Genomic DNA, 15,085 nt, shown 5'->3' on the forward strand with positions numbered 1-15,085 from the left:
CATCATCATGTCTTGAATTCACCGCACACACGTGCACACATGCGCACATTCCCTTTTACGTGATTACAGCCTACGTGGCCTTTCCCAGCTTTCCACAGCTACTCTGCGTGGTTAGCAGAACAATATCAAATCACAAACCCAGCTGCACACATTAACACACGCCTACAGGGCTAAGCATGGAAACTTTAAAATGACCTCTTCCCAAAGAAATCAGGCTATAGGGGGTAGGGAGGCGGGAAAAGCACACCAGAAAATGAGACCCATTCCCTCAGCTCCAAAGTGGTTTATTTTAGCTTGTGTTGACGACAGTCAATTACTATATTCTCAGGGCCATAATAGTGAATTCTCTGAATGCCAACTGGTATGCGAAGCTTAGGGTAAGACTTTGTGAAGGCGATGGGCAGATTTGCCTCCACAGTTCCTACATTTATTATAGGCTGAGAAAAGAGAAAAGTCCAGATGGCTTAGTGGGTAAAAAGCTCCTGCCACCATGCCAAAAGACCCAAGTTTTGTTCCCAGATTTCACAGGGTAGAAAGAGAATTCCTGTAAGGTGACCTCTGACCTCCACACATGCTCCATGGCACAAGCACACCCGCATTTATACATGTGCAAGTAAAAGTTAAAAATGTAAAAAGCAACTCAAATGGACCATAATCACCTCTTAAATTTGGTGGATAGAAATGAGACAGAATATATGCGTGCGCACGCGTGCGCACACACACATACACACACACACACACACACACACACATATCCTCTGTTCCCCTACTGTGTATGTGCATGTGTGTGTCCCTGTGTGCATGTGCCCACATGTGTGCATGTGTCCACATGTGCATGTGTAGACATGTGTGCATGTGTCCATGTGTGCATGTGTGTGTCCATGTGTGCATGTGTGTCCATGTGTGCATGTGTCCATTGTCCATGTGTGCATGTGTCCATGTGTGTTTGTGCACACATGCACACAGTTTGCTTCTGGAGTGGCTTCTCTAGTTTGCCGCTCTGTTTTCTCAGCCAGAGAGACTAGGCCGTATGAAATGAGGCCCGCTGGGAGTTGGCTTATCTGACGCTCTACTGTCATGCTCCGGTCCATGCACTTCTTTGGTTTACTATTCTGTAGACCTTGGCTGGAGGTTTATTGATACCATCACGCTGATAAAGAATCAGAAATTTAATCAAAACACTTTAGCAATTGCTCCCTTTGGAAAGGCAACTATTTCAAGATTAAATTTATGTGGCCTGATTAGATAAATATTATCTGGAACACACTGTTCACTGCCTTGAGAGAAGTTTGACACTCATGATTAATTTATGGATGTTTCTACAGAGAGTCTTTATCAGAAGGCCATCCAAGCTTTGGGCAGTATTATGAGCAGCGAGCAGCCTACACAAGTAAACATGGAGAAATGGCCTCTGCCCACGAAAAGCCATACTCAGGAGTAGCGATTAACAGTTTGGTGTTTTATTCTTGTGTAGCCCAACAACTTGAACCACTCGGTGCTACAATCTTAAAAAAAAATCAATTTACTCTCTTTGTTAGCTTGGGCTTCTCAATTCATTTGTTCTGCAATTTTAGGGATTTTATAAAAAGATTTCTACAATGATGGTAATTTACTGACATTAGAATAAAACCCCATTTCTGCCTTTGGAGATTTTAATCTACATATATAGGATAAATGGGTACCTTGCACACAGGAGAAGTGAGAGAAATATATTAATTTCACTAAGAAATGATAAGGTCTGAGGTGATGTATATGCTGGTTTTCCAAGTTTGATTGTTATATGTTGTATTCGTATATTTAAAGGCCACATTGCACTGCAAAAGTGTGGATGATTACTATGTATTTGCTATAAGTATATTAATAAAACATATTAGATTGAATGAAAGGTTATGTGATGGTGATTTTACAGATCTCAAAAGTTTAAATAAGAAACTTGGAGACCAAAGAAGGATATATGGGAGGGTTTGAAGGGAGAAAAAGAGAAAGGAGAAATGAAGTAATTATCTCAAAAGAAAAGAAAAAATGATAAAGGATTATTTAGGAAATAATGAAAACAAAGCCTGTAATTTGGAACTTCCCCCCCCCCCCTAAACATCTTTGAGCCATTATTGTTTGAATCTGCTGATGTGGAAACTGTGGCTAGAGAAGACTAACATCTTTGAACCATTATTGTTTGAATCTGCTGACGTGGAAACTATGGCTATAGAAGACTAACTCCACTGACTTATCTGTTAGTCCTTCTCATTCCTACAATTATTAGACCTCAGTGAATGCTGACTTTCAGATAATGTCCTCTTACCTACCCTCCAGTTCACTAATCCCATTTTCCACTCTGTCTGTGCTGTTTACATATCAACAGGGGTCCCAACTTCAATGACTATTTTCCCACGTTAATTAGGGTCCCAATTTTCATGGTCCTATTTTCATATTTCAAAGTTGCACTCAATTCCTTAGCATTTTGGTGGTTCCTTCATCAAATCCTCAATTTGTTTTAAAACACTAAATGTATTTTTTTTTTTAAAATAACATTGGGGGAGGAAAACACTTAAAGGAGCCTCTCGGGGAGAACTTGAATTTGCTTCGTAGGCTGGATGTACTGAGGGACAGGCAGGCTCTTAGTCCCCAGGGGGCAACATTGCTTGCTGATGGCAGGCCACATCAAGTCCCGAGAGCAGGTAGGTGGCCTCAGAGCCTCACTGAGCACTGGCTGTTGGGTCTGTGACCTACTGCCTACTGCTGGAACATGGTCATCTCTCACCTTAGCTCTGGGAGAGTTCAGTGTAGCCAACTGCGGTAAACAAATGTCTGGGGAGCTAAGAATCAATGACTTGGGTGAATGTCCTTTTCTGTTTCACACGGCTGGTCGCAGCCACACACAGGCAGCACCGCATGGATGCCTTCTGTGGTTGTTGCTGCTGAATGAAATCAGAATTAGCAGCTAGTCTTCGATGGACAGCCAGGGAGCCACGGCCCCTCGCACTCCTCAATGCTGCTTATTTTTGGAAAAATCTTAAGTTGGCAGCAGACCCCTAGATAGATATTTAATTCATCCCGGCTATATGAGAGGAAGGGGCAGTAAATATCAGTATCAGTGTTTATAAAACCATAGTGCTTTGTAAACCCTACAGGTGTACGGGCAGGCCTTGATCACTGAATTCCAAATGCTGATTGGTTCTAAAAATGACTTGCACCAAGTTTCTACCTCTCACCCCTTGAAGCCCCATAGATCAGCTGAGGCAGTCTATCACCCGAGAGCTCTGGCAGGTGAGACTAGGCACCTAGGCACCAGGGACCACGGCCTGCGAAGACAGGCACTGTCCTCTTGTGTAACATCAGTTTGCATCTGTGCATTTGTGACTACAAAAAGGAGTTCAAAAATACTCTGAGAGGCAAAATAGTTATTTTACACCACATTCTTAGTGACAATGTTCGAGTGGTGGTACTGTGTGTGGCCTGGCTGACTCTGCGAATTCATTGGATGAATTTAAAATTCTCAGCCATTCAGAGTTCCTCGGTAAGTATTTAGTGGCTCCTCCCATCTGCTAAGCCAGTGGGGGTGTATCATATGCTCTCATTTCAATCAGCAATCATGGTCTCCAGAAGGGGGGGGGGAGAACTTTCCAGAAACATGGTAACAATCAAAGGAAAATAGTAGTGTGGTCTTTGCTGAGGTTTTCCTTGTTTTTAAAACATGAAAATACTTCTGTCGTGAATATGATTAGAATGCTCACAGGTAAGTGAAACAAAAACGAAGTGTGTTTTTCTTTTTGCCCACTTATCTTGTTTCCCTAGACTCAGAGGTCTAGCCTGACACTCTTAAATGAGCGTGAATTTCACTGACGAGCATCCATGGTTCAGTCCTACGTCATTGGGGTAGCTCAGTGGAGGCTTGGATCACCTCTCTGTGTACTTAAACAGTGCCTATCACTAAGGTATCTCAGATTGTAAAGCCTTGAGATCTCCTGCTCTTGACTCCTTCAAGCACTCATAAACACAATGGTCACTAGGGTCAGGGAGCAAGGAAGAGACTGTCTATCTGGTTTCTAGATGTGGAGATAGGCTCTGATGGACGGTTGCCATGACAGAAACACAATTCAGGGAGATTGCAAGATGCTTTACAGAACATCCTTTCAGAGTGATAAGATTAAAACACAGCTATTAGAACTTTCAAATTGATATTCTATCTCTATTTAGATATATGCTTATCTCTATACATAAACCTCTATCTATGTCTTAGACTAAGGGTTTTTACCATGGGAGGGTACACATATAAAGATGATTATTTCTGCTGTTAAAGTCCACCCAGCAAGTAAATCAATAGGAATGCAGGGCCAGACATAGGAGCAAGAAGTCTAAAGACTAAACATCTTCATGTAAGATCTGCACCACTAATGTGGGGGCTTGGGTGTGGTTTGGTCTCCCAAAGACTCAAGTTCTGGAGGCTTGATTCTCAATATGGTGATGGGGAAGAGGTAGAAACTGAAGAGCTGAGTTTAATGCAAAGTAATTATGTCCCTGGGGGCTGGGGACTGCCCTTGGACAGGGTTAACGCTGGCCTTGCAAGGTGAATTAGTTCTCATGCGAGTGGGCGGTTACAAATAAAGGTGACCCCAACACATGACTCATTTTATCAATTCTCTTCCCATCTCTGTACCATGTTTTAACTTTGCCACAAGGGGCATAGCCAAAGAGACAGGCCATCTAATGTTGGGTTTTCAGGCTCTAAAACCATGGGCTTAAATAGAATTTTTCTTAAGATCCTGGCTTCAGGTACTTTGTACTTCAGGTACCAGAATAAACATGAACGCCTATTCTGTTACATTACAGCTTTGAAAAAGAATATGTTTTGTATCCAGGCTCTGTTTTTTTATTGACAATTATATGTCTTAATCTGCCTGTGAAAAGGCAAGATGCTCGGAAAAGGCAAGTTAAGCCATGGTCTTACTTGCTCTGCTCACAACACAAGGCGGCAATGTTACAACAGATGTAAGATTCCTTGTAGGTATTGTGACTTCTCTAAATTCAATTTTCCCTTTTCAGTAATCCAGGTCAGAAGTTAAATTAGATCAGCCAGGATAGATACTCCTGAACGGCTTACAGGAGCTACCCAACAATTCACCAACAAATCAACAAGCAAGCAGACTGAGAAATGAGCATATCTAATTATCCTCCAATGGCCAGCATGAGAGCTTACATCACTAATGTCTTAGCTAAGGTTCTGAGTCACCAGGGTCCCACTAATACCGTCATGTGACTTCCCATATGTATGGGCATCGTTTCCCAAGCTGCTTCACCTGCAGAAAAACCTGCAGTGCTTAAGTATCTTCCTCTTCAGGAAGATGTTAATGACTGCCTAGAACATTCTGTGAGGCTCCTATTCAGAGTCCAGCAGCATTTCAGAAATATAGTGAAGTCAGGAGTGATGGCGCACACCTTTGGCACCAGTACTTGGGAGGCAGGGGCAGGTGGCTCTCTGAGTTTGAGGCCAGCCTGGTCTACAGAGTGAGTTCTAAGATAGTCAGAGCTATACAGATAAAATGCTGTCTTGAGAGAAATGGAGATAGGAAGATAGGGAGGAAGGCAGGAACGAAGGAGAGAGAGAAAGAGCGAGAGCGAGAGGGGGGAGGGAGAGGGAGAGAGAGAGAAGAAAGGGAAAGGAAACAGAGAGCAATAACAATTTTTTTAATCTGCTGGGCATCCCCATTCTGTGCGGACTTTGAACACATTCTGCACATTCCTTGGGTAAGAAGTATGGACTGGCTAATTTGCTTTCTGTTTACAAGTAATTTTTTTTTAAAGAACAATTTCACCCACCAAGATTATAAGATAGGAACAATGCACTCAGCAACCCTTAGGCTCCTTACATAACATGGCTTGACATGGGGTCAATGCTCAGTCAAAGCTTTCTGATAAGGATGCTATTATTTTAGTTAAATTATAATCACGCATAAACATGACCTCATGGCCTCGGGCAGGGCCATAAACACCTGTCCTGGACCTTCTCACCCACCTTCACCCTGATCTTGGGAGTCCTTGCTATCTTAAAGTTGCTCTGACTTGAATTCCAGCCCTCCAGTGAGGGGAAAACCCACCAACAAATAACCATGTACCTGTGGTGGGGACTGTGTTCGAGGGGTCCTTGTCCAAGCAATTAAATTCTGTGCCTTCTCTCACCTGGAATGAGACACGCAGGGGATGAACAAATGCACCAACTGGACTAGAACTTGGGGGCAGAGGATTGGGGGCTGGCCCTCTATACTGGAAACGACCACTCACAATTAAAACAGAACAGAACTATGTCTGTTAAGATCTCTCTCTCTTTCAACCTCATAGCTCACTGTCCATAACACATTGCTCCGATCTGTCTCCTCCTCCTTCACCTGAGCTCAAGCCGTTAATAGTCCTGTCTACAGTGTTGCAGGTCCTCAACAGTGTCACCTCCTTTAGGCTGGAGGTCCCCTCCTCTCCCTTCGCAATGGTCTCCCTCTCTCTCTCAGGAAGATGTAACTGTGACCTTCCCCTGCCTCGATTCTCAGCCAAGCCAGGCCCTCTGTCAATGCTACCCATTGTGTCCTCCAAGATGACAATGGTGCCGAGCATCTAGGAAATACTATTCGTTGATTGGACAAAAAAATTGCTGCCATATACCAACCTCAGCATAAAATCCATCGATCCTAACATTTCCCGACTCTAGTCTGTCCTTGACCAAAGTCTTGATACCCTCCCATACCTCTGAGCCTTTGCTTAAGACATTCCTCCAACTCCTTCCTCCTTCTCCATTTTCTTATCCTTCTGCCTCCCAGGTTCACCCCTAGTCATCCTTCAAAATTGATATCGTCTTTAGGAAAGTTATCTTTAACTTTCTGAGTTGGTTTTTCTTCCTCTGTATTCCCAGAAGACCCAACACAAAATTTTAATTCCAGTTACTATAGTGTTTGTAATTGCTGGCTGGTATGTCCATTTTTCTACCAAACTGTGTCCTTTTGGACTAGCAGTGTGCTTTATTCATGTTTTAAAATATCATGTCTAGGATTCACCTATACATCTTCATCAGCTAACAGATCACGACTCGGCCCTGGCCCCGAGTCCTTGCCCCTCTGAGCTTCCGTTTAGAGGTATAGGAGAGACTTAATACTGCATCCCAAGGGAAAACAGCAATATATAGAAACCAATAGCAACACTTTGATAGGATTCCCTGCATTCCAGACACTGGAATAAATGCTTTCTCTTTCTTAACACACTTTGTAACTCCACATGGTGTGACTATCACAGTCACGACTTCCCAAATGAAAACCAAAGGCACGGGGAGGAGGCCGAGGGCCTTTCTTATCCACACACAGCCAGGATCTGGAAGACTCTGGATTTGAAGGTAGAACCAGTGGCTTCATCTTGCTGTGCCTGCTTCCTTCTAGGTGCATAAATTAGAAAATATGGGGCCCGTTGGTAACTCAGGAATCTTTCTCATTGCATTTCTTAAGAGTAGAAGCTCACTCTACCACTTGGAGCGAATGCTCCCATGGGAAGGGAAGGACCAAGTCATCTTTATCCACCTTTGTCCTGGTTCTCTGAGAGCAAAGACGTCAGTCTTTCGGTGTTTGAGCCCTGAGGAGTGCAAAGTGCCCTATCTAATCTCAGCAGGAAGAATCCAGGTGACTGAGATGATAAGCCACAATCCAGATGTGTACAGTGCAGGACAGGTTGGACTTTAAGGCTATCTGGTCCCCAAACTACCTAGTTCCAGACCTCAGCTCCCTTCTCCCTCTACCTTGACAATTCTATTTTCTTCCTCTTCAGATTAAAGGCTCAAGGACTAGCCAAAGATTTGTGGAGGATCCGAGGTCTCTTGTCAAATTGCCACAGTGCCATGGAACCCCAACTACCTCATGTAGCTCTGAGAACTACACGGAGTCAGGTCTAAGATGGTGTTGATCCAGGCCACTAAGAACAAGCCACACACACACTTGAGGTCCTTTATCCCCCAGTCTGCCCTGGCTGAATTTCGGGTACCTGTTGCAGTTTCCAGAATGCCACAGCTCTCAATGTGCCCAGAGGCCAGTGGAGTTTTCAGGACACAGAGAACCATGTGGAAGGTTACAAAGACTCACGTCTGTCCTTTCCTTACCTGAAGCCTTCCTATGGGTTTCAGCTGTTTGGCCTGGTAGTTGCTATTTCTGTAGGTGAACAGATAGGGGCTCTCCTGCAGAGAAAGGTAGCATATAGCCATGACCCAGAGCTCTCCATCCCATAGTAATCAAGCCCATCGTCTTCGATATGGTTAACTGAAATGTTCATGATATAAGGTTTCAGGTGGGGGCAGGGTCCAAGAGAGATACTGAGGAGGGGTGTTGGGGAGTAAGGAGTTTATTTTTTTTAAAGTTAGGAGTGTCACAGACAAGCAGACAGATAAAACATACATGGTGAGGGTTCCAAGAACAGCTCAGAGCCCAGAGAGAGGCAGCCTGGTGGGGTCTCTGAAGAGTTGTACAGAGCCCGGTGTCAGAATGAGATTGGGGGTTGGTTTCACAGTAGAAGTCTGTGAGCCAGACATGAGCCAGGGAAAGGGCTGGGGAAGAAGGCGTGTGATAATACCCCCACCCCCTTGGCTATAAATTCTCTTCCCAGTGCAGAGACCCTGGCCCCAGAGGTCTGTTAGCCGGGGACTCGGTAGGTGCCTGTCAGTTTGTCGCTGGGAAAAGGCTGCTGTGGGTGCTGTGGCCTGGGCAGTGGCTGGATTCTAACATTGAGTTTTCACACATATCCTCTCCATGAATCCAGACCTTTCCCTGCCCCTTCTCTTCCTGTTGCCTGATGGCCTCCTGAAGACGCCCCCCACCCCCCGCCCCGGGGCTTTGAAATGGCCCACTTGCAAGCTAGTCATCTCTGATACTTTCTCCCTCTCTGTCTCAGTGGTCTGTATTACCCAGCTAAACACAGGAATCTCAGACAGAAGAGGACCTCATTTTAGGCTTCTTGGAAGTCAGAACAAAGAGGAAAGGAGGTTTGCCTAATCACAATAAACTTACTAATTCTACTATCAAGAAAGCAACCCTTCCCCCAAATCAACCTGCCTTCCACGAGAGAAGGAATTTCAGTCATTGATGTTTGGTTATTTCCTAATCCATGTCTTTGGAAAGATTATCTATAGATTTATTACATTTTGGGCACATATTTAGGATACAGCCTTCAAGACTCCTTAGGACCTCATCAGCTCTGCCTCCCGAGGTATAGAAAGGCCTAGATGTGGCACCTGGGGCCCCAAGAAGGCTAGCAGGACCATAACTGGAGGCCAGGTGAGCTGTGGCCTTGTTCCTGTGATGCCCACACGTATGAAGGGCCTTCACTCTGCTCTCATAGTACACAGGAATCAGTTTTAGGACAACCTGTGCTCAGGTCCAGAACAGCAGGCCCAAGACTCTCGGGGCTAACGTTTCAGTAACACCCCACTTTTCAGTGAAGTTCATGCGTTGTCACCCACACCTCACCTCACCCAGCCCAGTGTCTCCTACCTGAGACGGACATTCCAGCCTCTCTCTCTCCGTTGCATCAAACAGTTCATCTTTGTGACCCACTGGCTTCATCTAGAAGAGAAGGGTGACAGCTGATACAGAGGCCTGGTGTAGGTAGCAGCCCTCCATGGCACTCCTGAGATGGGTTCCTCCAGCCAGGGAGCTCTCAGAGTCTGACTCTTGGGTCAGTAGCCCTTGTGGGCATTTCCAGCTTCGTCCTAGACCAAGGGGTGAGCAGCTCAACTCTCAGGGAAGTGCGGCCTACATCTTCCTAGGGATGTGGTAGTACTCTCGTTTGAAGACCATGGTGTGAGATTGGTGGGTTTTGGTGGCTTTTGATGGGACTTCCTAGCCCACCTCCCCAGGAGTGCAGCAGTAGGAGAAACTGAACATGGTTTGGAGCAGGTATCCAAGGCAGACAAACATTGTTATTCGGAGGCCAACCAGATTATCACAGCGGGTCACGTGGTTTCCCTAGGGTGGTTACCATACTTGGCATTGTGTCCTCCCCTCAGTGTCCAGTTGGCTGGATGCTGATAAAGATTTCCATGCCAAGGACAGTAGAGATAGGGAGGAAGGACAAGCCCAAGCAGCGTGGGAAAAGCCTGTGTCTTTTGCCCCAGTTTTCCCCTTCTTGCGGCTATAATCTACAGTGTGGTTCTCATCCTCCTTAATGCTGTGGCCCTTTAATCCAGTTCCCCATGCTGTGATGACCCCCAGTCATAAGGTTATTTTCATTACTTCTTCATAACTGTATTTCTGCTACTGTTATGAATTGTAATGTAAATATCTGACATACAGGATATCTGAAATGTGCCCCCCCCCCCAGGGATTGCAACCCACTGGTTGAGAACCATCAATCTACATGTACACAAACCCAGGTTCAATTAAAAAAAAAACAACCAACAAGTCTGGATTGAAGTTTACACAGCTGCCTATGAAGTCAAACAGGCCCCAGTGTTTGGCTGGGCCACAGAGACGGAGTGACAAGGAATGCAGCTTGGCCCCCACACTCGCAGACAACAGACTGGCTAGCAACTTGAGAACGGATGGCATCGGTACCACCATCACAGAGGCCACCTGACAGCAGACAGATGGTACTGAGAGCAGCAGGTGGAACCAGCAGGTCAGAGCTGCAGCAAAAGCACCGGAGAAAGGGGAATGAAGGCTGCTGAAGAACGAGATGAAGGGTTTTGTTTAGGCTTTCTTCAGTGCTGGGTGTCAAGAACGGGGCCCTCCACATGCCAGGCAGATGCTCGACTACTGAGCCACATCCCCAACCCAAGGTGGGCGAGTGTTTTTAAAACTTCTTTTTATGTACTGGGGAATGTATCTCAGAAGAGTGCTTGCGTCCTGGTTTGATCCCCAGCCCTGAATAAAGACCTAGTGTGGTCATGCATGCCCGTGATCCCGTTCTGTGAAGGCAGAGGTGGAGGAGCAGAGACTCCAGGTCGTTCTCAAGTAGCAAGTTCAAGGCCAGCTTGGGCTACGTGAGATCCTGGATATGAGAGAGATCAAGAGAGACAGACAGAGACAGAGATGAGAGAGATATAGAGACATACACAGAGGGAGAGGAAGGGAGGGAGGTAGGGAGGGAAGGAGGGAGGAAGAGAAAGAGGAAGAGGACAGAGTTGAGGGGGAAAGAGGGAGGGAGGGGAGGGAGGAAGCTGGGAACTTAAAAACCTGCTACAGTGGTTGAAGGGTCTTCGGCCCATGCCTTTCCCTCCTGTTTGGGAGCCTTCTGCTTTGCTCTCTCAGCCCTGCCACACCACAGTGCTAGGCCCTGGTAGCAGTTTTGTCCCTCACCCCCCTGACAAGGATTTTGACAGGGATGTGGTTGGTTACTGGCTTGGACACCCCCTCTAGCTGTCACACAGATAAACCACAATGATTCAGATGCCCCTCAAGATCTAGTAATTCTGCATTTGTGCCCCAGATACCCGGAAGCCAGAAGAACGTTCAGGACTTGGGGCTTGTTCTGATCTGGTGGGAGGAGGCAGATAAAGGGGCATAATTACAGTCAGTTCTGGAGGAGTGGCAGGGAAAAAAAATGGGCTCTCAAACTCCTTTCAGTTTTATTTTGATGCTGGCCCGTCCTAGGAAAAAGGGAGCGCTCATGGGGCCTGGCTAATGGCTGGGTCAACTGCACTGCACTTTCCCCTCAGTCGTTCAAGAATGTCAGAATCCAGAGAGAATCTGGAGAGAAACCGTATCTATCCTGACGGCTGAATTCAACAGAACCCTGCAAACCATTTCAAGGGCCCCAGAGAAGGGCAGTTTATAAGTTTGCCCACTAAACCTGCTTCTGTTTAGAACCTCATCTTAAATGAGCACGACGGTACACACCCATAATCTCAACATCTGGGAGGCCGAGGCAGGAGGACTGCTTAAATCTGAGGTCAGCCTGGCTACAGACTGAGATCATGTCTCAAGGCCAAGGCCACAGCAAGCCTCACGTTAAATGTTCCCATATTAGTCATACAGTTTTCTTACACTGGTTCTAACTCTGAATCCTCAGAGAAGAGAGAAAACCTGATTACTTCAATAGCCCCTCTTCCTTCTTCTGCCACCCGGGGCTGCTGTACCCAAAGGCACCATCTCCCCTCCCCACCCCCCAACATCTGTCCCTGGTCTCATCCTTGCTTTTGCTTCATCTTCCACTCTCTTCATTGGTCTCCTTCACTCTGCTCTGCCACTGTGAAATTGGCTTCCATGGGGACGGATGAGGGTGATCGTAGGAAAATCGTCTCTGGGGGTTGGTTAAATGGCTCAGCACTGCCGCCAAGCCTGATGCGAGTGTGGCGGGCAGTCCTCTGGCCTCGGCACGCACACCGTAGCTCAGTGCACCCCTCCCTCGATAAGTAAGAGCAATAACTTTTTAGAAATCAGATCTGGAATGAGTTCTTCTGAAATATGACTACTTCCCACGTTTCCCCTCCTGCCTGGTAGCGCTAGCATCTTGCCGCGAGACTCAGCGTAGTGTTGTGATTACTGGGAGGACCTGGGATTGAATGTCCCCAAGGGTGTGTCCCTTCACTACTACGATACAAGAATTTCCAGAAACTGCTGAAGAAGCAGCAGAAAGGACCCAGAGAGAATGAGTTCTGCCCAAACACAAATCTTCAGCTTTGTAGAGGGGGTGCAAGCTGCAGCTAGGGCTGGGACCAGGGAGATCAGGAACCTAGCAGAGTTCTAGTCCGGGTGTGCACAGACAAAACCACTCACCACCTCCGCATATGTGCAGCGCTTAGAGCTCACACCTGCCCTCTGAGGGCACAGAAGACAGATGCTGATGTGGCCCGTGTGTAGTCACACATGGCTCTGTGGGCTGCAGAGATCCCTTTCAACATAGACGGGTAGTCAGGAGAATGGCAGGTGAAGGTCCCTGAGATGATAGCACTTCTGACCACCCCCACACCCGCCGCTACCTATCTAGGAGGAAAGCCCCCCCCCCCGAGGCTCTGTGTTTGAATGTGGCATAGAACATGTAACCCTGGGTATGGCCTCCATGGTTTGGGGTAAGATAAACACACAAACCAAGGGCTCCAGCCTCCCCATACTCTAAAGGACCACAAAACTGAAAGACATGAAGGGAGCCCCACAGGCTCCCCTAGCTGAAGGTCATTGTACTCTCTTGGCAGGGGAGAGAATAACGTGACTCTGTCAAGAAGCAGCCAGAAGTGGGACTGGAGCCAAAACCACTTTCTGACACCCTCTGCCTCGCCCTAACCTGTCACATTCCAGATCCTTCATGGGCAGATTCAAGCCTGCAGGAGCTGTGGGTGGGTTCCAGCAGAGTGGTGGGTGGCCTGGTATTTTGCCAGTGGGGAAACGGGGGAACTGAAACACTCCTTTCTCCCTTTCTGGGCTGTAGGTGCCTGGAAGGACTTAATGGGAAACTTAGTGGGTTTGCCGGTGTTGGACTGGAGAGAGGCCAGTGACTGCCACTTAGGACAACTGTCACTTCCTCCAGGAAGTCCTCCTGGCACTTGCTGTACCCCAAACTCTTATCTCCCTCTGGGCACTCGCTCCTCGTGACTCTTGAGCAGGCCAGAGGAAATTGGGTCAGCAGCCCAGGAATGCCACTGATAAAAGTGGTTGTCGCCACTACTGCCGCCAACGCTGAGGAGAGGAGAAAGGGAAAGGGTCCCGCCCTGCTGTGCTCTCTTCAGCTGTTCCTGAGTTCTAGGGCTTGTCTGTCTGCACTCTGAGTCCCATCATCCCCATACTGCCTCTCAGATAGGCCAGCCTCCCTCCTGCCCTCGGCGATGCACTTGGCTCATTATCCCCACACCCTTTGCTGAGAAGCCCTGGTGCCAAGGGTGCCTGCCCTGCCCTCCTCCTGTACATCACTTCAAACTCACTCAAATTCCGTCTTCAGGGCCCCTCCTGACCTCATGGTCCATACTGGGTTTGAGCATCTGCCAGCCCAGCCCTGCCAGCCAGGACACTTGTGCCCTGTTCTAATGACTGGTATCCTCCCAGCTATAACCTGAGCTCCATGAAGGCAGGGGCTACACTTGGTCGTCCTGTACCCTCTAGCACTAGGCAGGGCAGAGCAAAGTCAGACACTTGTCTGCTGAGGAAGCATGGTGTGGCAGAGGCCTGAGGCTGAGCTCGTACAGTCAACCCTGTCTCCTTTGGAGGTCATGAAGCCCGGGGTCTGTTTTCTGCCCTTCATGGAATAAAAGGTCTCAACATGTGGATCACAATCCCTTTAGCAAACCTCTAGCTCCAAACAACAACAGCAACAAAAAACAAAAAGAAAACCCCCCACATTTACATTACAATTCATAACAGCAGCAAAATTACAGTTATGAAGTAGCAACAAAAATAATCTTATAGTTGGGGGTCACCACAACATGAGGAGCTGTATTAAAGGGCCACAGCATTAGGAAGGTTGAGAACCACAGGTTAGGGGTTATCCCACCCAAGTGCCTGCTCCACCAGCAAGTGCCTTTGGAAAAGGCCTTGGGTTTCACTACCAAAGGTCAAAGTGTTTCACACATGGGGTCACTACCACCATCCCCTTAACCTCCCTGATCCAATCTCCACGGGTCACCTTAGAATAACTGAAACTCAGTATACTCCATACAGCTCACCAGCTGGAGGAAAAGAATGAGATGCTTCTAATCCAAGGAAGAAGAAAACCCAATTCATATTGCTGGGATTCTAAGGATACGGCAGCAAGGATGGGCAAACAATGGCAAAAGAAGCACCCTGAAAGGGCACCAAGTTTTGGGGTACCTCCCAAAGGCCCTGGGAAACCTTTGGGGACCCGGGAAAGCCCATCATTGTTACCCTAGGGAGAACAACACAATCTAAGACATGGAGGGTGAGAATCACTGAACGCGTGGGGTCAGGGGTGATGTGTTTCCTGTGGGGGGGGGGGGTTGATACCTGAATTGATGCAGGCATGAAAGGCAGGATCTAATTCGAGCCCAGGCCATCTCTCTGACGATTGTGATGGCTCCAGGTACCACCTACACCTTTTAAACCTGCATGGTGCCACTTCAGAGAGGAAAGTGAGTAGAAACCTCAGGGAGCCTGTGCCCTAATGCAACTTGAAGCCAGTCAAC

The 15,085-nt window shown here is 47.2% G+C and overlaps 1 protein-coding gene across 3 annotated transcripts in view; it reads right to left on the reverse strand.

Moving 5' to 3' along the window:
* Positions 1-15,085, reverse strand: part of Plb1 (phospholipase B1) — a 95,172-nt gene that overhangs the window by 64,197 nt on the left and 15,890 nt on the right. For all 3 annotated transcript variants that reach the window (XM_050131588.1, XM_050131584.1, XM_050131585.1), the window contains 3 exons: positions 9,507-9,578; positions 8,123-8,197; positions 6,111-6,174 (listed from right to left, as the gene is read on the reverse strand). In XM_050131588.1, the coding sequence (XP_049987545.1) occupies positions 6,111-6,174; positions 8,123-8,197; positions 9,507-9,578 (211 nt within the window). The remainder of the gene's footprint in view (positions 1-6,110; positions 6,175-8,122; positions 8,198-9,506; positions 9,579-15,085) is intronic.

Source organism: Alexandromys fortis, unplaced genomic scaffold (genome assembly GCF_014885135.2).
Source record: "Alexandromys fortis isolate MF-2015 unplaced genomic scaffold, M_Fortis_MF-2015_v1.1 scaffold_377, whole genome shotgun sequence".
Lineage (NCBI taxonomy): Eukaryota > Metazoa > Chordata > Mammalia > Rodentia > Cricetidae > Alexandromys > Alexandromys fortis.